At 43.3% G+C, this 24,399-nt stretch overlaps 1 protein-coding gene across 3 annotated transcripts in view; it reads right to left on the bottom strand.

Annotated features, from left to right (window-relative positions):
• LOC128768216 (nuclear factor of activated T-cells, cytoplasmic 1-like) overlaps positions 1-24,399 on the bottom strand; it is a 49,818-nt gene that overhangs the window by 13,717 nt on the left and 11,702 nt on the right. For 2 of the 3 annotated variants that reach the window (XM_053880941.1, XM_053880943.1), the window contains exons 4-9: positions 22,845-23,047; positions 20,080-20,252; positions 19,308-19,448; positions 13,459-13,514; positions 11,936-12,068; positions 4,625-5,293 (exon numbers count right to left, since the gene is read on the bottom strand). In XM_053880941.1, the coding sequence (XP_053736916.1) occupies positions 4,625-5,293; positions 11,936-12,068; positions 13,459-13,514; positions 19,308-19,448; positions 20,080-20,252; positions 22,845-23,047 (1,375 nt within the window). The remainder of the gene's footprint in view (positions 1-4,624; positions 5,294-11,935; positions 12,069-13,458; positions 13,515-19,307; positions 19,449-20,079; positions 20,253-22,844; positions 23,048-24,399) is intronic. The other variant, XM_053880944.1, reaches the window with a different exon arrangement.

The following is a 24,399-nucleotide window of genomic DNA, read 5'->3' as shown; positions in this document are numbered from 1 at the left end:
AACAGATGTGTGCTGTTTGTATCTATAAGTGATGTTGTTTTTGTGAATGTTTTAGTATGTACTGCTTTAATGGACTTGCCACTCCTATATAGATCCGCCCTTTCACCATTAAGAGCACTCCTTCACTGCAAACACGGCCTTTCAAATATAATAAAGGGCGGTCAAAGAGCAACTCAATCTGGAAGATAAAAGTAAGAATTTGTGTCTCTAATGCAACGGAAATCGAATAAACTCCATGATGAGCCCAAAAAATAAGGCTGTTGATCTAAAAGGGAGGCAGTCAAAGGCCATTACCAGAGCGGAGCCACATATTTGATTTTGGTTTGACTATAAATCTTATCCAGCGAGATCAGTCTACCACATCTTGCAAATGATTCCAGGAAAACAAAATTCTTTACAGGAGAGAGAGAGAGAGAGAGACAGCCAGAGAAAAAGTCACATCCTGTTTGGGGGTCATTAATAATTGAACAGCCATCACCCTTCTGTTGGTACCTGTCAATATCACTGTCTAACAGGAGACTGTGTTCTTGACATTGCACTTAACCACACTTCTTGTTCTAGTTCCTCTTTGCTGCAGAGTTGACCTTTAGTAAAACAGACCAAAGGTTAAAAGGGTGAACTACCACGTGGCATTAGCGTTGGTCTATCTGACCACAACAGCATACACAAACAGAGGCAACAGAGTCCCACTAGACACATCCACATCGACTGCAATGAACACGGTTCCTAAATCATGTTTCTTTTCCTCTCTCACTCTTCCACTCCAGCGATGTGGCCCACTTCAATGTTGGCGACTCAGCACGTTTTCAGAATGGTGAGGACGCGTTTTCAATCATCATTAGGGTGTTTCTTTTTTTTTTTTTTTTTTTCAGAGTCCTGGGGTTTGGGCAACTTGCCTGAGTGTGTAATACTTTCCATTAGGAAAGCCTCGAGCTGCTTTCAAGAAACATCAGATGGGAGCGGAGATCCTCGGGAAGGTTAAAATAGCCACTTTTTTTTGGTGTCCCTATAAGTGGGGACCGACAATATTATGGTTTATGTTTGAGAAAACAACCCTGCTTGGGTTTCTAATGCGCAAACCCCGGATAGAAGGGGAAACAATCACATGAAAACCCGACCCAATAACAAGAAGCAATCAGCGCACATATGTTAACTGTCAGAAATTGACAGAGGCTGCCTTGCTCTGTGTTTTTCTTATTTTGAGGAATAAGGGCCCTCTGTTTTCCAGAGAGGCAGCTGGTAGAAATCTGGCCCGCTGATTAGCATTAGTTCCCTCACTGTGCGCTGCACTTCATGATATCACCCATCACGGCGGCGGCTAATGCGGCAGGACACATGGCAGCCGGCTCGTACGACCGAACACCTAGCTATCCGCTTTCACTCTTCACACTTAAGAAACGTCAATGCAGTCGCAACCTTCTGGCAGTGGAAGCATCCACTTTCGTACTCTTAAACTGTCCACGTGTCCATGACTGTTTCGGGTTCTCGCACTGTGTACATTTCTTTTTTGGCTTACAGAAGCACGGCTAACGTGACAACTGTAATTGCGGTCGAGCTTGTTTATTGTTAAACACGCTGATGTCATTTAACTAAGGTCTTGCTCACAAGCATATGTCTAATAAAAGTGAAGATAGTGGTCTGCGCGAGGGCAGCGGATGTCTAAAATAGTTTATATGAGCTCCAGCATGACTCATCTTTGTTAGTCAGCCACGGAACATACAACAGTTCTTTCATCATTCTTTTTCCTCCAACTTGGCTCGCGCTCCTGAGCCAGGTAGATGGAGTTCACTCCTGCTGATCACGCATATCGAAAACGTGTGACGTGAAAATGTGTCGCCAATGGCTCATGAATGTTTGGCGAGAATGATCAGTAAGCTTAGCAGCTATGCAAACAAGTCATACCAGCAAACAGCTTTTTGATATGGCAACATGGAATACTAGGAGCATAAAACCTATGTTGAGCTAAGTGCTCCAGCAACCACATAGTGTTATAGCAATATGACTGCATTTGACTGTATAGAGGTTTTATCAAAAAATGCTTGCTGCAGGCCATCCTCCATTTTGGCCAAATGAGTGAAGCGTGGTGCAAACACTGTGAACTCCTCACGCTGCCATCTGGGTTTTGGGGTGCAGCTCATCATCTTCAGGATTTATATTACAGGAGAGATAGGATCCCTTTCATTTGAAAGCCAATGTGGACATACTAAATATGGACATAATATTTTCTTATTTGCACACTTATGTCTGAATTTTAGCAGGCATGGTATTTCTTAAGCTTAAAAACAAAAAACAACTGCTTTTCTATATCTATCTGAGCAATAACCTTTAAAACTATACTTCAAAAATATCCTTACGCTTTATGAACAGATGTGAGTTACCAGTTGCAACATGAGAGGCGATAGAGTTCTGAGAAAAACAGGTTTCTGTTAAGACCCCCATTTGTGGTTTTAAACTTGCATGCTAACTGCTCTGATGCGGTACAGTAGCTCACTGTTGATAAGTTGAGTGATTTCTCCCGGGTTGTCTAAAACCGAGGCCCCACTAGAGGGACACACATTTCCGCCGCCTGATGAGTGCAAGAGGCCTCAGCATTTAAACGTGGGTGGTGCTCCGCTCATGGGGAAGATCAAGTATGCTTCTTCAGACTCCAAATCACTGTTCCCCTATTGCCACGGAGCAACACTATTCCTTATACGCCTGGCGTTAAATCATAGCTGCTGAGCTGAGGTCATCCGCTTGTCTTACCTCTCTAATGGAGCGCTCAGCTCACTAACATACAGCGGTAATGGGCGCGGGTGGCGCGCAGGACGCCCTGTGAGGTGCCTTCCGATCTTATTTGTTCAAGCTTCGAACTCATTTCAGGGGGTTTGGGTCAGGCAGAGCTTGAAAGATGCCTTCAGAGTATGGTGTTACCACCACATACTTACCGGGACCTCACCACAAACGCTCTGCCAGATGATAGGCGGTGCAGAGATGTACAGTGAGGTTTTTCAGAGAGCAACTTCACCCCTCAGCATCAATCAATACGCATTCCTGTGTGTCCTTAATGCAACTGTAATCACTGACTGAATACATTTGGCTACTGGTTCAGAGAGGGAGAGGGCCTGCTAAAGTGACAGCGGATGGAATAGTGGGTACGGTAAACAAGGTTACACGATTTCACGGGAGCACTGCGATGGACATTCACTACATCTCCAGTCAGTCTGTGTAAATGGACTCCCTGACAACAAAATGAAGCTATAGTTTCACTTCATTCGATTAAAGGCGATCTGAGAGCTCGCACGTGCCAGAAGCACAGACAACCGAAACACTGGCGTCTAACTATCAATACAGGCATATTTACTTAAATTCTTGGACATAAGGCAGTTGCAACAAATCCATAACTAAGTTTGTAAAATGAAAAAGCAAACAGCTTTTTACTTGCAATGCTTTTGAGATGGAACATAATGGGACTCATCAGTACAGACAGATGTGCTGACAACTGCATTTCAACTCAATTACAGTCCATACAAAACCTCCCCTGGTCCGTCCGTCCGCTCCCAGAACTGTAGCATATGCGCTCACTCACGCTCTCTTTGACGCACACACAGTCATATGCACACACTACTTCTCTCAACCTAGAAAACGGATTAACATTTATTTACAGCAGCTTATTATTCACTTTGAATAAATATTTAAACACGCATTTAGAGTTGTTTCTCTAAATGAAAGCCAGTGTCCTGAGAAGCTGAGTCCTTCCATTTTTTTTTCTACCTTGTGTAGCCTAGATTGAAATAGATTTAATAAGGAGCAAATTGCTAGCTATTTATTTTAAGCTTTTGTGTACATTAGGTTGTGGCAACCGCAATTTTCTGCCGGGTTCTTGGCCAGCAACAACAAGATGGGGAGTTGCTGTAGCTACGACTTCGGTTATAGACAGTGAACTGTTAATGTGGCTGAATGCCATTGTCATGCATGAAAATATACCATAAGAATAAAAAGGGCCTCTGCGTCAACAGATAAGAGGCTGGTGACCATGACTCGTAATGGACGCAATAAACTTGACCATATGCTCTCTGAAGGGTGTGACTGATCCAAATGCCAGGGGGGAAACCAGTCACAGCACTGACTCCCTTGATGACGAAAGCTACACGGCCTTGTCCCCGTTGGGAAAATGTGAGAAAACAAAGCCTCTGCCTCACTGCACTAAACATCACTCCCAAAAAGATGAGGGGGAAATGGCTCAGTCCAGGAAACCCCTTCCCATTGTTTTGCTTCCTTCATTAGTCGTTGGGTAAACAGTTTAGTTTGCTACGCGTGTGCCGGCACCCTGGCTGACCTCAGCGCTATGATGTTTTGACAGATTGTTTCGAAATCCCTTCGACACCATTAGCGGTTTTGATGTCAACCGTGGCTGGATTGTGTGCTACTACAAAGCTGGCAAAATCTGCAGGTTCTAAAATTAACCCGTCTGACCTGAGGTCAGAATGTCACTGGGGATCCTGAGAGGAGCAGCTGGTGTGGATACAGATGTGGTGGTATGATTGCAGTGATGAGTAAAATTAGATTCTTCAAAAATGCATCATTGGCAGAAATGCATCTGGAATGATATTCACATTTTGAAAAAAAATGCATTAACGCTCACCGTCATCCAGGTACATCTGGTCCAGTTCCTGTGGCTCTTGTTTGACAATGACTGCAATTGTTGGAGGGCTGGGATCCTCAGGGATCAGGCTTGTTCCGGGCGAGTTCCCTCCAGTCTGGACCGAAGTTGCCGCAGCCTGAGCCGAGCTAGGGCTGTAGGCCTGTACAAATGGACTCTCGACTGGCCCACCGGGAGTGGAAGGGTTGGAGACAGGGGAGGACGAGGGGCTGCTGTTTGCGTAGACAGGGTGGAAACCTTGAGGGCCAGGGCTGTTGAGATGGTTGGGGCTTCCCTGGGTATGGAACAAAGCTAGAGAGGAGCTATGGTCTGGAGAGATTGGATGGACAAGGTTTGGTCTGGACGACTCCTGGAGGTTGGGCACCATTGGGCCTGGTGGTGCTGAATTTGCCGGGCTGTTAGGGAGGCACTTGGGGTATGCCACGGGGGAAAGGTCATGCAGAGTTGGGCTGGAACTCGAGGGCGATGATGGCATGGCTGCATGGCGAGTCGGGCAGGAACCATAACCACCGACAACGCAGGAATCTGGATCGGCAACAGGCATGATTGGAGTTAGCCTCGGCTGACTGTAGTACGGCTGTGAGTGTAGGGTTAACCCTGGTGTCTCCAAAGAATCATATTCATCGCTGGGTTCTGTCTTTATTATGGGCACTGAAGGGGGGAAAAAAAAATAAAAGATGGAATATTTAAAAAAAACGTGCAGGGAATCCACGTGGCAATGACTGCAGGGGTAGGATGAGTACAGCAATAGGCAGGCACACTTGTGGCAGCAGTGCGCTTGACAATCCAAACAAACAACCCGTGAATATGGACTGAGAGAGAATCACTCCCACCTCTCATCCACAACCCCTTCTTACCACACCATGAAAAAAAGCAAAAGAATAGGGGGAAAGAAAAATGGATGAGTCATCAGAGTGGAAAACCACAGCTGGCTCTAATAATGAATAAGGCCTATTTTCTTTGGACGCTCCTCCCGCTCTGATATTCAATAAAACGCTACTTTAAAGCACATGGCTGCTGTTTCTGCTGCTGCTCCTCAAGGAACTCCGGATCCCGAGGTTCCCTTCCTCTCTCTCAGCGTAAGCTTTCTTTAAAATACCATAGGAAAGGATGAGCCTGAGAAGAGAGGGGATGATTTGATTTGGACAGCGCCACCCTGCTTCTGAGGAGTCTGTCGAGCTGCGCCTGTGGTTTGGGAGACGTAATGAAGGAGGGAGCAGTGGAACCCTAAACGGTCTCCGCAGTTTCCTGATTAGTTCTAACAAATATCTTGCACTTCTTTTTTTGCCAGGCAAATCCGTTTTATTAATCAACCTGGAACTTTTGCAAATATGTGTTCTCGTCCTCGGTCGGGAGATGGAGAGGGACTCCTGTTAAAAAGCTCACTAGTGTGCTATTACACGCGGTGATTCATACAAACTACGCCAGCAAGTAACTAACAGGGCAGGCTTAAGATACCCAAATGCATCGCCAAGGTTTTTCATCACAATGGACTCCCTGTTTCTATTTCTAACCATTGTTAATGTGTGTTTATGGGTGTGGTGAGCGAACGATGCCAACCATTTAGAGCTTTTGGCTCAACTTATCCAGAGTGACATTTACTCAAAGGCACACAGATGTTTGCATAAAAATGAAGTGTGTGTAAAATCCATGCTGTTACACAATACAACCTTTCAGCGATAGAAAATACGAATGCATGAAGCCGAAGTGTGTCAGACATTGCGTTCATTGGTTGGTGTGTGCGTTACGATTTATCGCAACTTCATCCTCAAGAGTCCTGAACTGCAAATGCGGGGGGAGTGCAATGGGGGGACATTTACGTCAGCCCTGTCTGCTTGGGAGCTGCGGGACTAGGCCCAGCATCTGGGGAAGTGTTGTACTGCGGGTCTCTATTACGCAGTAGTCACAGCTTGGGAATAGCAAGTATCACATGCGGCAGTCGACTTCCACAATCTAGTCAGCAATTGACTTTTTTTTTTTTTTTAACCAAATTTTGTCTCTAAATAAATGGAATTAATTGTTGTGGAAACCCAATATGTTTGTTGACATAGTTACAAGTGAAGAAATAAACTGGCAAACGTTTCATGCTATGATTATGACAACTGACATTACCATAAACTATCCATTATGTTGCAGTAGTGGGATTAAATCTGTGAAAAAAACTACTGGGTAATACTTGTGGTTGTGGCTCTGAAAAGATTCTTGCATCCCACTATGTCTTCTTATCCTAATGCAAACAAGATATAGGCGTCTACCCCCCATGTCACACCTGTCCTCCTTTACCACATCCATGAACCTCATTGGTTGTCTTCTTCTTCTTTCACATGGTGCCTCCATTTCCAATATTGTTCATCCACCACGGCCGCATTCTCTCCTCTCCTTTTGTCTCCAGAGCTCTCCACATGAGGTGTCCCTCTGACACCGTCACTACTGTCTGTTAAAGCTTCCCTGTAACATTAGCTGATAGTCTTCTGTCTCAGAAGTCACATCTGTTCCATCCATCCTGCCCACATTCTCCTCTTCATCTCCCTCAATCTCTGTTCATTATGCCGGTGGCAGCTCATTGACACACACATATTTTACTTTGCTGGATCAACCATTCCTATTAATCTGTCTTTATTGAATTTGCAACACAGACACACGCAAAATAAAATATTTTCATAATTTAAATAAATAAAAATAAATCAAAGAAATGTTCTGTTTACTACTGTAGATGTTAAGAGTCCCAATCTATGTGTGACAAAACTGTTCTTTGTAATGGATGAAATGTAAATTCCATAAAATGATCTACTCATCTAAAGTATCCTTTCTATGGAACCTGACACTGCAGACTGGTTTCTGAATCTGGTGGGTTAATATTTCCTTCAAGCCACAGACAGTTGATGCCATGCACATGGTTTCGTCTCAGTCTTTGGCAGATCCGCTCTGTCTCTGTGTATTAAACTGATCAAGCATGAGCTGGGTATTTTATTGAGCTTGTTTCCAGAAAAAGGAGTGACCAGTGGAGTGCAGCTATGTCTGGGTAGCAGCTGAGCAAGGATGAGAAAACATAGGTTGGTGTTTACTGGAAAAAGATTTGTTAACTTTTTTTTAAATTCAGCCAGAAGCAGCAATGAGTGCGTTTGAAGTATTCCTGAGATAGCTGAGAAGTACGACTCTATAAATCTGAAACCAACATGGAGCACGTGGCGACACATTGCCAACACCTGGTGTATCATATCCCACAGTGAGAGCAGTCTGGTTACCTTGCACACTGAGGCCTGCTGTGGTGCGACGCACTCGACTTGGTAGAAACTCTCTAACCTTTTGACGAATCATTTCGGGGGAAAGATGTGGACGTATAAACATTTACAAAGAGCAACGTGAGGTTCATTAACTTTTCCCGATGTGTCACAGAACATGTTTCTGACTCGCTCCTCTCCAACTTTGACCACAAACCAATGGAGAGTAGGCACTGGTTTGGGATAAAAATAGCCTGATATTACAAAAGAATCTCCCAACTGCCTGTAAAAAGAAAGGGTTCCGAGAAGTGTTTTACTCATGCAGTGGTCATTGCCAACACCTCTTTTTGTTGTTTGGCCTTTAATGCGGTTAATGAAAATATCCAGCTAGCAAGATTGAAGCAGCTTGGTAAGATAAGATTTGAAATATGGATAGATATTGTGAGGATAGTTTAGTGTTGTGGAGGGGCCAAGATGCGGGGGACACCCTGGACAGATCACTACTCCATACATACAGAAAACCAGTCAGTCACTCACTCACCTTTTAGAGTGTCTAACTGTTGACATTGAGAGGAAACTGCCTCAGAACACATTGGCTTGCTCTAAGATTTGCCTCAAATTGGATTTGAACCTGCAAACTCCATGCTACCCTACAATGATATTGTCAATCTGTCTTTTCAAAAAAGGACGTCTCAGCTTCATCTCAACTTTTCCAGCTCGCGACACGCTGGGAAAGCACGACTGCCTCATACATTTTTCCTTTTGGGTGAGGGAACTGTGTGTGGGAGGAAATCAGTTAACTGAACTCCACTCAAATATGATACTACCTGGTTAGAGATAAAAGGAAACAAGCTGACCTGAATGGAAAGTGAACGCGGTTTTCTCTAGTATCTATGGCCCACAGAGTGTTTGTTTCAGCCTTCCACTGTTTGAAACAAGTCTATTTTAAGGCTCGGGTTTTTCTTTTTATAGATGAGCAGACACCAGAGTGTGAAAGAAATGTTCTCTCTAAACAACGTCAGAGACCACAACTGTGCTTGAAGTGGGACAGCAGGCCGGAAGAGCTCTTTTCATACAGGAAAGCAAAAAAATGTGTTGACAACGGTGCGTGTGTCCTCCCAACCCAGCCCACCCCTGAGTACCTCGCCACAGCGTTGGTTGTTTTTTAGTGTTGACACACACACACACACAACCTGAAACCCTCAAAAGCAAACAGCTTCACGAGGATTTCCTCATTCTTTGTACTCTCTATTGAAACGCTAGTCAGATTGCATGCATCAACACAACTCGCTGCCTGTTTATGCTCATTATTAGCTTTACGTCTCTTTTAGTTCCACGATGCCAACTGTGGCATTTAAACCCCCAAGCATACGCAAATATTTCCTTTGAGTTTAACAAGTTCTAGTAGTTTATTTACAGTGAAAAAGTTGACACTTTCTTGGCTTGATAACTCCTGCTATAGTGTTCCACCAACTTTCAAATGATGTTCAACATAATTCTTCTAAAAATAAATGGTTGTAGATCGACACGAGCACAAGGTGAGCACAGCCACCATCCCACATAACCTAAGAACATATTCACATTAGTTTTACTAGCTGACAGGAAACTGACTGGGCACTTCAGACGTCAGCGGGAAATACAAATTTCACTTAAAATAACTTTCTGAGCAGTTCAATATGAAGATCAAAGTGCACAGCAGCTCAACTATATTACGTGTTTTATTCTGATGTTTTCAATTTTTATGAAAAAGTGAAGATGGAACCCCACTGTGCAACAATCCTTTCTTTTCAAATTTAGCTACTTTCAGAATCTACTTGATGTCTGGAGCATGATGGCAGCTGCAGGAGACACTTCATTATGCTCCATTAAGTAGACCCGGCTTGTGTGGTCCACAACGCGCCAGCAGTCGACTTGGCAGCAAAACAGGGAATAGAAGAACTCATCTTTTAATTAGTCCTCTTCATGCCCAGGGAAATGACTTGGAGCTGCATTGTTAGGCCTGATATAAAGCCTCTGTCCCTGTTTTTGTGGCGCTGCACGGCGCTGTGTAAAACGGATAAGCTCTATAAGGCCGCTGTTTCCTTCTTATTACCCACAATGCACCAGGGATTCCCAAATAGGGCCTTGCTCTATTTCCTCCCACAGCATCAGCTAAAATCAGAGTCATTCATCTTCCACGGCTGTAAATATAAAGGTGATAAGCCGGCATTACACTGTAAGCTCAGTGAGTCCTGAAGCCGGAGTCAATGCTTTCAGTTGGCTGTTACTTTTGTGGAATCAGAATATCTGTAGTGACTCCACAGTCAGTTAAAGATCACTTAAAACGCGAAGATGTTAGCTTCTTATTCCAGTTCCATTGGACGTCAACTTCGTGTTTGTGTTCTGTTTCTGACTGATGACGGCAAGTGCTGGGCCAATACTGTACACTCTCTAGTAACAAGAGTGAGCTCTCGTAGTGGACTAAACCAAAGTGCATTTATTCAACTAATCTATTAAAATGTGTGGGTGTTTTTGGCAACTTCCGCTGACTCGGTCTGTAGCATTAGCCACGAAGTCAACTGGTTTCTACACATATGTCAGTTCGGGCTCGATATAACATACTGAGCAGATTTGCTTTGTTATTGAAGAGAGTACTTTCTTTTATTATTTATGAGTATTCAGTAATAATAGCAATAGTGGTAATTCAGTATTTTTTTCTTGCCTTATAGCCCAGCACTACTTTTAAGTGCAATTGCACTTTCAGTGTTTCCTCCATGTCCATTATGAAGAACACAGCACGAGGGAGCTAACTGTTTTGTGTTTGACGGTACTGCAGGTCTACTCCGGTCACAAAGTGACAAAATATATGCATGCACATTACGGCTAAAACAGCAGCCATCTAGCCCTCAACGGTCAGTAAGGCTTGTCATTACATTGTTATTACCATTCCTTGTATTCTTCAGTTGACATTGCCGGCTAAGTGCTTGTTGTATGTCTGTATATTTTAGAACGGTGACGTTCTTTTAGCTTGTACTGGACTTTGAATTGTCCTAATGATGGCATTTTCTTTTTTTCAATAAAACTTTACACTTCATATTGTCAGTCTGTCTAATGCAAATCTGCCACACCTTCTTCCTATATCACAACCCTGAATCCATTTTCTACTCCCAAATTTATTCTGCGCATTTGCACCATTTACAAATATTCCTAACGTTAGAATGATGCACTGTAATGTAAATAACATGAAGACAACCAGCGGGGACACAATGAGATGTAAGAGCATAAATAAAGAGCCACAACCAAAAATCACTTGGTAATCACTCGGTAAAACATCTTTGAAGTAGGAGGAAAATACTGTATATACATTCGGTTGGGGTCATTTTACACTTTCTGATTATTTCTAGTTATTTCCGTACTGTTTATATAACTGTTTATGGGCACCTTCACTCATCCAAATGCAACTTCACCCCCAAATCAAACAATAATAACAGTGGCCTTTTGTGGAAACTCAATAGCTCAGAATGTAATTTTATGCTGAACGCCTCTCTTAACCTGGACGATGCATTCTTGCAATTCCAATGTGAAAGCCATCTATAAACACAAGGGCCAGGGGCACGTCAAATGTGGAGAAAAGTATTCCTGGGATTTCAGGTTGCTACACGAATGACGGAGCAAGGCTGTACATGGCAGGGGGAGCGTGTGTTTGTGCACGTTTGTCTGATTCAAGGTGTGTACGTGAACCAGGAGGGCATTGTGAGACGTGGGGTGAAGAAACCAGGTCGTCGGGGTGGGGTGGGGTGGTGGGGTTGACTCCTGCATCAACACTGCTTGGAGGCTCTGTCACTCAGCAGGTAGACCTCATCGCTGGGGAACGTGGCCTCAGCACTGAATAAACACACCTCACATCTTCTGCTCTCACTCACTGGCTTCAGCCAAGTGGTGCTAAGGCGTAACGTCAATAACCCAGACCAAAGAACCTGCACGACTTTTACACTATACGTCGACAGCTGTGGTTCACAACAGTGGAGTAGATGGATGTCAAACAAAACAGATGCAGAAGGAGAGTTGTTGATGAAAAATATTATATAATTACCATTCGGCGGCAAGTAGGTGAAGCGTTGGTATTGGCTCCTCTTTCTCTTGCCGTTGCAGACGTAGAAGTTTACATGGACCGGGCTAGATATTCTCTGGTTTCGGTACGGCGGGATCTCGACAACAATGGAATTCTGAAACGTGAAGCAAACACCATTTAATTGTTTTAATTTGTTATAATATAAGTGTATATTAAAGTCACATTTCTGCTTAGATATTCAGTCGGGTGAGGGTCAGTAATTCAGAGACTGACACCAAGGGTGTCTCGATGCTTGTCCTCAGGTCAGCCTGTGTGTGGTTTCAAACAGAGCTGCTCAGTGCTTGGTGGTCAAAGGTGCTCAGACTGGGTCTGCTGTCCAGATGATGACAAGGCACGCAGGTGGTCGAGCATGTGAGTGTTGTGCGTGAACTCACACGGTTTTCCCCAGTGAAAGTTAAAAAAAACCAGCAATAAACACAGATGCAGGCGGGCAGTCGAGGATGGCTTGGGCTAGTCTGAAAAAACCCCAAGACCGATTGGCTTTGTCTACCTGCTTAATACGTAGGTCTACAAATAAACACCTGAAGTGTTTGTTTATCATCGACCTCATGTTCCTGCAGCCTCACCCCAAGTCTAGCGCCACTTGCTTGCGAATTTTCCAGCGTTTGGGACTCCAGCCACAGCACATAAGCCAGCCCTCCAGGCCAATTAGACTCCATATTTACTCTCATGATGCAACCGAGTCATTGAGCTGATTGAAATAACAGCAACAGCAAGGAGAAAAACACCAGCAAATGTCGGCAAATGGAGAGGTTTATTTTAGATCCAGCAAGTGTAAATTGTCTTGAGTAGTTTACACAAAAAAACGAGGGGTTGCGGGGCAGAGGGATGAGACGTGGCTGATGAAAGGCATCAGCAATTCAAAACACACTGTCATCACGCAGAGCAGGTTTTTGCAAGTCCGGTACCTGACTGCCGTCTGAATGCAGACCAGTTAATAAAGTCCAGAGCACAAGTGTGACGTGTAGAACAACATTTGCCTTTCTTCTCTTGATGAATCCCTGTTACTGCCTTTCATACAAAGTGACTGAGCGTCTGAAAGTGCTGATTTATTTTCTCGGTCTCGGTTTATACGGTCTTATGAAAAGCAGCAGGTAAAAGTGGCAGGCTAGTGCGACATTGGCTCCTGGATCAGAGCCCGGGCGAGGTGTTTAAGTCGCCACGCCGCCACGTAATGCTGCAAAATAAGCGGCAGCGGCTGGAGGGCTGTGGCGTGAGAGCGCAATACTGTATGAGAGCATATGCTTCTGCTTATTTCTTAATCTATGCATTCACGTGTGAGCGCATGGTCGCTAGAAAGGGAAGAAATATGACAAAGATTATGTGAAAATTCCGTTCAAGATTGCGTGTGCTAATCACCATTTTCTGTTTTGCAACGTCTGAGCAAAGGTTGCATCATTTCAGGGGACATTTAGAGAGGTAAGGAGGAAGTGTCGAGGGAGTGAGGAGCGATACCACGTTTCAAGCATGCGCACTTCACTTACACACTTGATGGAGTCCTTGTCAACTTTGGCTTCTGTCTCCCACAGATGATGCCCATCTGCAGAGAGAAAACGTGGATATGAAACACCTTTTACAAATCTCAATTAGACATGCCAAAAAGGCTGTACATCTCATTGTAGCATGATGCTAGGACCAACATTTAGCATTGAAACACTGTGTGAAAAAGTAAAAGTATTCAGCAGTGGGGAAGGTTAAAAAGAAACAAACAAACAAAAAAACTTTCTTGAAAGTATTGTTGCAGAAGAAAAAGTGGTAGTTGTCGAAGAAAAAAAAAGCATTGGATCAGTCGCTTATATTCAGTAACTGGTAGACATGAAAGGGAGATATCACTGGTGGCTATGCTTCAACAAGTGTAGTTGCTTAGCTTTGTTGATGGTCAATAGCAGAACTACAAAATTTGTGAGGTGATTGTCCGGAATTTGCAGCATTGTTTGGGGTAGCCTAGTTTAGAAGGTGTGCACTGTCCCAGTGCTTTTTTGGTTCGGAATTCTGAACAATCTTTTGTCAATGACAACCCCAATGCTAATTTGTCGGTGGCATGAAACGTAAAGAAATATAAGAAATCTAAGCTCAAACTGACAACACAAACACAACAAGGGTCTTTGCTATGTACGACTAAACAGGTGTTTTCTTTAGTTGCCTTTCTCTTTCGCCTCCTGCCTGTTGTGGTGAGGCTTCCCTCACTCCTCTGCAATAAAAAAGCTTGTGAGTTTCTGCAGCTGTTGGAAGCCTGCAGTAGCTCAGTGCGCATTCTTCGGGTTTGCTTTGTGATTTCATGCCGCACCTTAGCGAACTGACTTGTGGCTCTGCTAGGGCAATCAGCACTGGTGCCAGTTTTTCCTCTTGCGTTCATACAATAAGTGGCTCATTAAAAGCTGCCAGAAATAGAGGTGACACAGAGCAGTCGTTGGGAAAGACCAATAGGAGGCTCTGTGGCAATGCTACTGTGTATGAGCGGTGCCTCCTGAGTCAGACTGTGCTCGTGGAAAGGTCAAATGAAAAAAATGAAAGGCAGATTTGTGAAAATGAATGGGAGAATGATGTATATTTTATTGTCTCTTGATATTAAAGTGTGCTTTTCACATTAAGCAGAACATAAAAAAAAACATTTGGTTAAGGCCGAGTTATTAGTGATCTGTGTTAGTGGGTGTTCAGAAAAGACATCACCGGATATGAGAGAGGAAAGCAGATGGAGGATGACATCAGATAAGCTTTTTTCTTTACGTGAACTGAGGGAAGTAAGAGTTGGACATGGTTAAACATACGGGGATGAGATGATGAGAGTGAATGAGGAGAAGCTTTGCGTAAGCTCTTTTGTGTGGAAGGGTGAAGGAATTGCTCATAGGGATAAAGGGATCTCATGGAATGATGTGAACTGGATGATAATATGGTGTTGCAATTAAATCTAGCAAAGAGGGATAAGGTCAGAGAAAGAGCCAGCCAGAGATGAGCATTCCTTATGTTAGGTCTCGGGGATCCAAAAGGGAATCTCACCCTCCTACGCTCTGGGAGACACTCCAACAGGGAAACCTTACACTCCAACGTCAATCCAAGCCTTCTACTAGTAAACATGTTTTTCAAACAGCCCTCTTTTCCTCGCCGTGTATTATATAAACTCTTCACTGGAGACAAACTTTTCATCGACGGCCCATATTTGGCATACCTCTTTGACTATGTACAACTGATCACCGCACATAACTTTCCATTTGCCTCTTCTTCCTGCGACATCTGCTAAAGACTTCTCTGTTTCTCACAACAACACGCCACACACACAAATAAAGCCACGTGCACACAGGCGCATCTCTACCTTTGCCTGAGATAAAACGGAATAACAAGGAGGAGAAATACTTGGTTGAAGTCCAATGACAATAAAATAATGTCATGAAATGAGGACGCACTTCCAATTCCAATAAATAAGACGTACACAGCAACTATAAAACTGTCAACGTATGTCAACATTATGCTCTGAGTGAAAGGTGGATATAGCATTTATCCTATAGACCTTTAATTTAAGCGCTTATTTATTAATTTTAATGACACTGAACAGACGGTGCTAAGCAAACTTTGAAGATTCCGGGGCAAGCTAGCAGTAACTGATTCAGGTTGATACCCATAAACCTGAGGTCAAAACACCTATTTTTGCGTTCCACTTTTCATGCCAATGAGGGGCATTAACCCCCGACATATCAACTCACGTTCAACTGCTTCATTTTCTCAGCACCTGGCTTCTGCCAATCTTGGTGAAATAAGAGAAAGTCTGCACTGCCTCTGATCCTGACACTAGAATTATTACTCAAGGGTAGATTTGTGAGAGGTTTATAGCAAAGAACGGGGTTATTCTTAGTGTATAATGGAGTAAGTGTGAGTGTGACTTGACCCGTGGCTGGAATCTGTTTAGGTTGGCTTCCAGCAGACTTGGAATATATCCTTTTATCAAGCCTCCAGCTGTGTGGTTTTGGCTCGGAGCTGGGTCTAAAAATTGAAAGCGATGGCAAAAGGATCCTTCTGACTTTTCAATTTGGATAAAATTTGTAAGGTGGAGCACAGATTTTTACTATCCCCACCGATGTGCTGCATGCTTAAAAAGGTAGTTAGTCATCATTAATGTTCTATCCCTAAGCATGGGAGTGTGTTCGGAACTTTGTTTCTACAAGTTCGCAGGGCACGTTGATGTTGTCCTTAAAGCTCAAGGGCAGTCTAGACTTTTCCCCTGAAGGAAAATGTGTCAGCCAATTCAACCGAGGCTCAGACTCATCTAAAAGTGGAGATACTCATGAAAAATGATGGGATTAAATCAAACCATTGAGGCCCACCTACCTGCATTCCTCTTATTTTCTAATCATAACCACAGAACAATACCAAGAGAGTATTGTTGCAGACTTCAGTAGTTTCAGTTAAAAGATTCTCTCAGCCTTTGTTTTTGAGCCTACCTGGAGGCACAAACTGATAAGACCAGCAGTCCAGGCTCGATGGTGCTGCCGAACTCCAGGCACTGCTCCAATTCGACCAGATGTAAAAGCCATCATGCTCACCAGGGAATTCCCTCACCTCCCTCCCATCGTGACGGCTTCCCTCGCGCTGTCTGTGCCTCTTTGTGCTGTACCTGCCTCTAGCGTTAATTCCACGCATGGACGACAGGACAAGCCAGAACACAAACAGCAATAGGTGTGCCCGGTATGCCTTCCTATTCATGCGCCAAAATACTGTTTGGGATGGACTTGAACAATCTCGCACAAGTCCTCTTCTAATGGAAAGTTCACCACAGCATGGCACATGGAATTTTCTGAGGGCTGACCTGAATTTGAACGACGGAAATACTGACATGGTTGAGTTGGCAGGCTTCATCAAACCGTGTCTAGGTAGTTGTTTTACCAGTGCTACCTATTGAGAAGAAGCCTAACTTCAGACTTCATTCTCTTGTCATCGACCAGGTCTGTTCCAGAGTTTGTCCTGAACTGAACCAAGAACAAATACCGACAAGAACAAAGTAGGGTGGAGCCGTATTAGTGTGAAATAATGCAACTTTGACTTTAACTTAGTACTGTTTTCAAATCATATATTCCAGTTTGATTATTCTATGCTTTGATGAACTTTGTGCAAAACTTTTTTTTTAACAAAAGCGAGAAGAAAAGACAATTCTGCTGCCCTGTTGACGCAGTTGTAGTGTGGAATTTTCCGTTTAATTCACCTCTATGTCCTTAAATGTATCAGTCCCTCGAGAATTGTCTTCAGTAAAATCCATGAAGCTTTCAAGACAAATACACTGACGTGTTCAATAATGAAACAGGTTTCACCATCAAGGCAGGAATGGGAAATGATTTTGATGTTTCATTACGAAAGATGTTCAGAAAGGTTTTGAAGGAAGCCCCGTCCTTAGCGCCTCTCATCTTCCTCCCATTTCCCTCTCGTCCCTATCAAGTCTCTTGTCTTTTCTGCTCCGCTCGTCTACAGGGAATCCCTCATGGATGACTCACTAAAAACACTTCCTCCTTGAATAAGGCAAACAGGCCCTCAGGCGCGCAGCAATAGTGAGCATACACGTACACAACATCAAACACATGCGCCGTGAGTTTGCATCAGTTATCCTGTGGCTGATGAAGTGGAGCAGTGGGGATGAACGTGGCACTTGGAAAGCACAAGTAATTATTTTTCAAGGCACAACAAGGTCTCCAACAGTGGCTGAAGCCTTAGGTTCATTTGATACTGGAGAAATCTCAAGGGCAGAGAGACAACTAAAACAACATCGGCGAGAGTGTGAAGAAGAAATGAGGCGGCAAAAGGCAGACAGGGAGGAAACTATGGTTATATAACCTTGCGTTTATAAAAGTCAAACTCATTGAAAAAAAAGGATCTATTATTTACACTCATTGGATTATGGTGCCCTGACTTTTAATGGCAGCAACGTAAGGGCTGCCACTACTATGTTGAAAGGGACTTCTAGTCATGGTTGTTTTTCCTCCATGAAAAATAAAACAAACCTCAAAAAAATACATGTGTGAATAATGTGAATAATTTCCTTCCCCCAAAAAATGATTGTAAGTTAATCCATTTTCATAAAATGGCAGGGGGCAAGGAAAGGATGAAAAAAATATTTATTTTTTTCCACTCATAAAACAGTCGGACTGTGAATATGTGTTGGCCTGTCAATGGTCTTTTGCAATTGGGATACCAAGAATCAGCTGGTCATTGAGGAGAACATAAAAGCACATGGAGTACGGAACGCTAGCAGGCGAACTTTGGGAATCCCACTAGTGGAGAGCTGCATAATGTCTTTAACGGGTTTTCAGAAGAGAGGCAAAACAGTATTGAAAGGGGAAGAGAGAGTGCCAGTGGAAGACAGGAAATAAAACTTGTGTGGGGGTCATGTGGCTCAAATGACATGCAGGGTGTTGTGCATGGGCTTTCCTCTCCAGGGGGAACCCCCCTTTTGCATGAATAAGTAAAGACAGAAGGAGGTAGAACCCCTTTAACCAAGTTCATCTGCCTCCTTTCACACCCTTATCCTTCACCTCTGCATGCACTCGGCTATTTTACAGGGTGATACAAGGTCGGGAGATTCTATCTTCTCCGTTATATTTTCATTGCTTTTAGCGAGCCATAATATAAACCTGGAGGATTTGGCACTATTCCGTGATTCTAGGATATTTATTGAATTAAGGATGGACTAAGACTTTTTCCTTTCTCTTTTCATATTTCCAAGACTAATGGAGCGTGTACCATCCATAACTAATGTCAAGGAGTGCGGAAACCCTTTCAAACTTTATGGAAATTGGGAAATAAAAGGTTATTAGAACTGCTGTTTTTGGATGGACACCCGCAGCAGGTGCCATTCATACACACTCTATGACAGATCGGGACTTCACAATTGTATTTATGAAACTTAAGTAGCCACAGGAAACCTACAAAGACAGCACAGTTCGGTACACCCTAAAGGTTACCACAGCCTCAACCAGGCTGCAGCAAATCTGCTCAGAAACACAAACTGGCTTAGAACCATGAGAGCAATGTCTACTTGAGGTGTTGAAAAGAAAGGTAGCACAGTGAGGCAAGAGGGTTAAACGTCAAGAGGTGAAGGAAAGAGACAGTGCACACAAGCTTGTTGTGATTCATTCCTTAACTTGTGGCAAGGGGACAGGCAATGGAAAGTTCTGCAAATGTAAATACGCTTTGGTTAAAAATATAGTTAGACTAATGCACAACACGTGTGGTTTGCTGGCAAGACCCGCTCTGTTTTGACGGGAAGACAGGGAGAGGAAATGTCGTGCGCGGGGAAGAGGGAGAGCAATTTGAAGGAAGTAAATTAAGAGCGTGATTGGGGTCAAGTCCTTACCCTGGGCCTTCTCCACAAACACAACCTTCGAGTCGGGGAGGAAGTTGAGGCCACTCAAGAGCATCATTTTGCCTCCTGGAGCGGGATAACTGTCCGTACTCTGCTTCTCTACCAAAGGGAGCTCCTGAGCCGAGCGCTGGGCTATTGAGGAAAAACAGATCCAGTTTAGTCCAGAGCTTTGCTCAGTTTTCACATCACAGTCGGAGCGCAACGCCAACAAAACAGCAGGTCTGTGATGCTTATTTTCTCCATTTTATAACCACAAACAAAAATGTCCTGATTCCCGAGTGACAAAGAATTATACAACTTCTGAGACAAACACTGGATTCTGAGGTAAAAGCACAGGAGCTAAATTTAAATCCTTAACAGCAGGAAATACCTTGTTATCCATTTGAAGCATTAGCCTTCCAGATAATGATGTTCTGGATTAGCACCTACTCTGCATCATAAAGTTCTCACCACATTGGCTTGCATCGGTGAAAATAACACACCTAGGTTTCTTTCAATGCGCTCATTCAGCCGTGCCAGCTATTTAAATGGGAAATGGTCTTTGGGAAAACTGTGCTAATGGAGCAGGCTTACCACAATAACTTTTGTATTCAGTCATAAAATATAAAGTGCAATAGATAACACGTGTACCTGGCATCCTGCACTATACATCTATTAGATAGGTTATTATAAAAATAAGCCACTTGGGATCCAAACAACTGAATTTTCTCATTTGGTTTAACAGAACAGAACAGAACAGAAGGGCAGTTAATATTCCACTTACAGCATTCAATCGGGTTGGAAGCGGTCTGCAGTGACACTGTCCTGCCATTGGGTTGGTTGATGTGCACCCGAAAGACCAGCCTCACTCGTGTGTTTTTACGACCAATGTCAGTTTCACCTTTGCGAAGCTCGATGTCGGAGTTGCGCAGCTTCAGGATACCTGCGCAATCAATTCTGCAACACAGAAAATAATTTTAAAAAGTGCAATACAGGAATTAAATTCATGGCATTTACCATGACATATATTTCAGTTCTATGTCTGGATTTCTAAATGACGCATCGTAGCTCTCAAAAATACGCACCCCATCTTAAGTAAGCTGTGGTTCCGAGCTCCCGTGGCCTGGACTCTAGTGTCTAATCTTTCTAGGTAAACAGGGGGTACACAGGGCAGCAGAAGCACAGACTAGTCAGGCTGCCTGTGTGTGGCCCCATATTTGCTGACCCAATGTTTTTAGCTGCATGATCTACCTTCATTTGCACCACAATGGCTTCACTTTGTTGTGTATTTGCAACAGTGCAGTTCATTTTCAGAGACCATATTTTTGCACAGTCTTACGCAGGTCACATAATGTTGAAACTATATTCATATATTTTTTAATCTAAGTATCAGTAGACAAAGTAGTGTGAGAGTCTGTTCTTGAAGATGAGGATGAATGAAAGATTAAGCCAGCATGAATCATTGGTCTGAGGGAAGCGTAGCCAGCTCGGTGAGTCGCCACAACCTCACCAGTTCCATTTACACCACAGTTACTTCATTGTCATTTGACACTGCCCTTCCCGCCAACTTCACGATACACATTAGTTATAAAACTCAGCTAATCTTTGCCACATGGAGAACCTTTTTTTTCCCCTAATTCAATTATTTATTTTACAATATGGGAAATAATTTGGCCTTTTATGTGTTTGAACTAAACAAGACTGGTAAAGCTTTAGGGGAGTGAAATAGGGGAATGAGTTGGCATTTAAATTATTTAACATGGGCACGATTCCTGGAACATGGTAAATGTCAACTTTTATTTGAGTCATTTTTTTCCTTTGAATTGGGTCCGTGCAAAAAAACAAAAAGTATGACCTATAATAACAGTAATGACCCAGATAGCTTTGCACGATAGAGTTGGTGTGCAATGGATTATTTTAGAGCATTCATTCATTTTTATATTGCCTGTGGCTGTAAAAACTGTACCATAGAAGCGTCACGTTCAATTGCTCTCTGGAGCATCAAGGCATTATACAATGAGTTTAATATGTTTCAAATGTTCCACAGAATAACAAGATTTGAATATAATTGGGCTTCAGATTAAACTACATGCCTGCAACTGATTTTCGGAAAAGAAATACAGACTGAAACTGTCGCTTTATGACTATCAGAATCCCACACAGTGAACAAATGATTACCAGCACGGCAGAGAAAATGGACGCAGCCTTTTTCGATTTCCTTTTTTTTCATTTTCGTTTTAAAAATCTACCCAATATGTCAACTTTTTATGAAAGACGAAAGTTCACACTTATCCAGGGCTGCATCTAATTCTGAATTGGATCAGAAGTCGAGCAGCTTATTCATTGCCACACACCGCAGGACTGAAAAACTCACCAACAGAGGACACAACATCGTACGTTTCCTGTTAAACCTTTCTTTCTTCCAAGGTGCTTCCAAGCCAGAGTGGAGCTGAACACCCTGCTCATCTTTAAATTCTACTTTCTGCTTTTATTTTGAGCTATTCAAATGCACTATGGCTGCTTTGTAACAAGCTCCTACACAAAGCGATCACTTTGTTACAAGAATTTCCTTGATCACTGTTTGGATAAAACCTTGCATATAGATCCATAATCATTTATAATATTGCTTCACAGTATTTTTGCATTTTTCAAATGGAGGAGGAAAGGAAGGCAAGATAGAGACAGAGGGAGTGGGCTTATGTAACCAGTTTACGGATACAGCAGTTATATCCATAAAACTCTGTTCTGGGCCAGAGTCCAATAAATTCTCGACCACAGTTTCTGAATAAAGCCCCAGGACGGGAGCTGCTGCCTGGACCTGCTGCTGAGTGCAACCCCTGGATTAGTGCACGTCTGGAGGGGGAATGTGAGGGGCCAAGCTGATCTTCACTCAGCCTATAAACACGGGCTTATATTATTCAGAGTCTGCCTGGCTATTTCATTATATGTGAGGTAAATTGAAAGAAGGAAGGAATTGAAAATACTTATTTATTAAATATATTAATGATAGTCTTGTTTCACTTACCAAAGCAGGTTGAAAAAATGTTATATATATATATATATATATAAATGGGCAAAGAAACACATAACAGTCATCTCATACCATTATTTTCTCCACATCATTATGGCCCATTTCAACAGGATGTCCCAGCAAGCCGGGGTTTTAAGACGTGAGAGTGTACATGCACTTGGATACACAAAGACAAATTCCCACCTCTGGAAACATTTTTATTTCTGGACTGTTCACCCATGATAGATTCAAATCAGGAACATTCTTCGTGGAAAACATTTGTTTTCATACCAACAAGTAGGCCAACTCTTGATGGAATAATACTCTCAACTCGCTCTACTCTTATGTTTGTTGTAATGGCTTTTTAAAAGTGACAGTTTATGTGTGTCGTGATGCATGTGCTGTCGACCTGCCTTTCACCATGTGCGTCATTTGTGAAGTGTTGAGCGAGCCCAAGGTGATTGGTGTGTGCATTTTCTAACCTGAGAGCGAATTTGGTGAAAACATGGAACGAGAAAAGATGGATGGTTCTCACTCACATGGCCCGCATGTTGTTCTCAGGAAGGAGAGGGATCTCCAGGATCTTGGTGTTGGATTGCATGACTTCATGGCTGGCGGTGGAGACAGTTTTGCCCGTGATGCGGTGGACCTGGTAGAAGGCATGTGGTCGCAGGAGGCGGTCGTCTGCGGTGCCTATGAACAGCTGCAGGGTGAGCGGCTCGCTTTCCATGTAGCCGTAAAGCTGGCAGGAGAACAAAGGCGTCCAGGTGAGAACCAACATCAGCTTTTAAGACCCGATCACAGGCAAACCCTTCATTTAGGAAATGGATTAAATGCACATCGGCTACTGACGCTTTAAAGCAGGGCCCTTAATGACGGCTCAGACTTGGCACGCCGCTTGTTAAATGAGCCCCTCTCTCTGTTTGTTATTTTGGTCGGGCTGGAGACCATTTTAAGTGGTCCGTAAGTTCCTCTTTTTGACCTAGATCACTTCGTTTCTGGGGTCTGAAAAACGGATTTCTGTCTGGGGTCTCGATGTCTTGAACACATGCACTTGGGCTTTCCATCACTTCGGCTTGATGAAATTCCCAGTGCTGCTATTTTCAATGGTGTCAACCACAGACGACAAGGGTCTCACGGACACACACAAAAAAAAAACATTCAAAGCAATGGAGACTGAATATTAAAATTATATATATATATATAATACCCCCAAAAACACACTTGACTGAGGAGCTTGGCATGCAGACTCTACCTTTTGCCAGTTATGAACATACATTATGATTTCCATTAAAGCGAGAGACTGGAGCCCGGAGTCCTACTGTGATGAAAGTCTTCATATATCAGAACCACCACTTCAAACACGCATGACTTCCTCCAGCAGGCCATTGTTAGCGGCTGCTGTTTGACCAATAAAAAAATAATAATTCTTGAAGGAAATTCACACCACAAGACGACACTCTCCAATTCCATGCATTATTTGAACACTGGTGAAAGTGTTACAGTCATGCAGGCCAATAGCTCGAAAAGAAAATGGACCAAGTGCCAGTTTCGATTTCGACCCTGGATTCTTTTCTAGGGATGATTTAACGGCAAAATAAAAGACTGATGCTTTTTTCTTTCTTTCCATTTTTCTTCCCCGGAATGATTAGCTTGCCCACTAAGAGTGGAGATTTCTTCCCTTTTAGTGAGACTTCCCAGGATGGGCCGCTCATTTTAATGCCGAGTTTTCATAGAGCCAAGAGTCACGTTGAAGGATGATGTCTTTAGACCAAGAGTGTACCAGGTGAAGCCCAAACAATGTATTCCCAAGTGGATTCCAACCTCCGTTGATCCACTCCGGTGGCTTTACGGTGTGTGACATTTACTGTGAAGGATCACTTACTCCAGACAGAGGCTCTGCGAGACACGGTCAACTGAAAGATCCCACAAATTGCTCAATTACTGCAGCACACACCAGCACGTCACTTCAGGCCAATTTTCTCCGAGGAGAGTTCGAGTGAAAACAGGGCAACGGTGGAGCGGATTGACGGACCCCCCTGTTGTTTATCTTGCAGGCTGAGCCACATAACAAAAATGAAGACCACATGTAAC

Source organism: Synchiropus splendidus, chromosome 12 (assembly GCF_027744825.2).
Source record: "Synchiropus splendidus isolate RoL2022-P1 chromosome 12, RoL_Sspl_1.0, whole genome shotgun sequence".
In the NCBI taxonomy this organism is placed as follows: domain Eukaryota; kingdom Metazoa; phylum Chordata; class Actinopteri; order Syngnathiformes; family Callionymidae; genus Synchiropus; species Synchiropus splendidus.
Note: the sequence above shows the minus strand (reverse complement) of the source record. Positions and strands in the feature narration are given on the sequence as shown.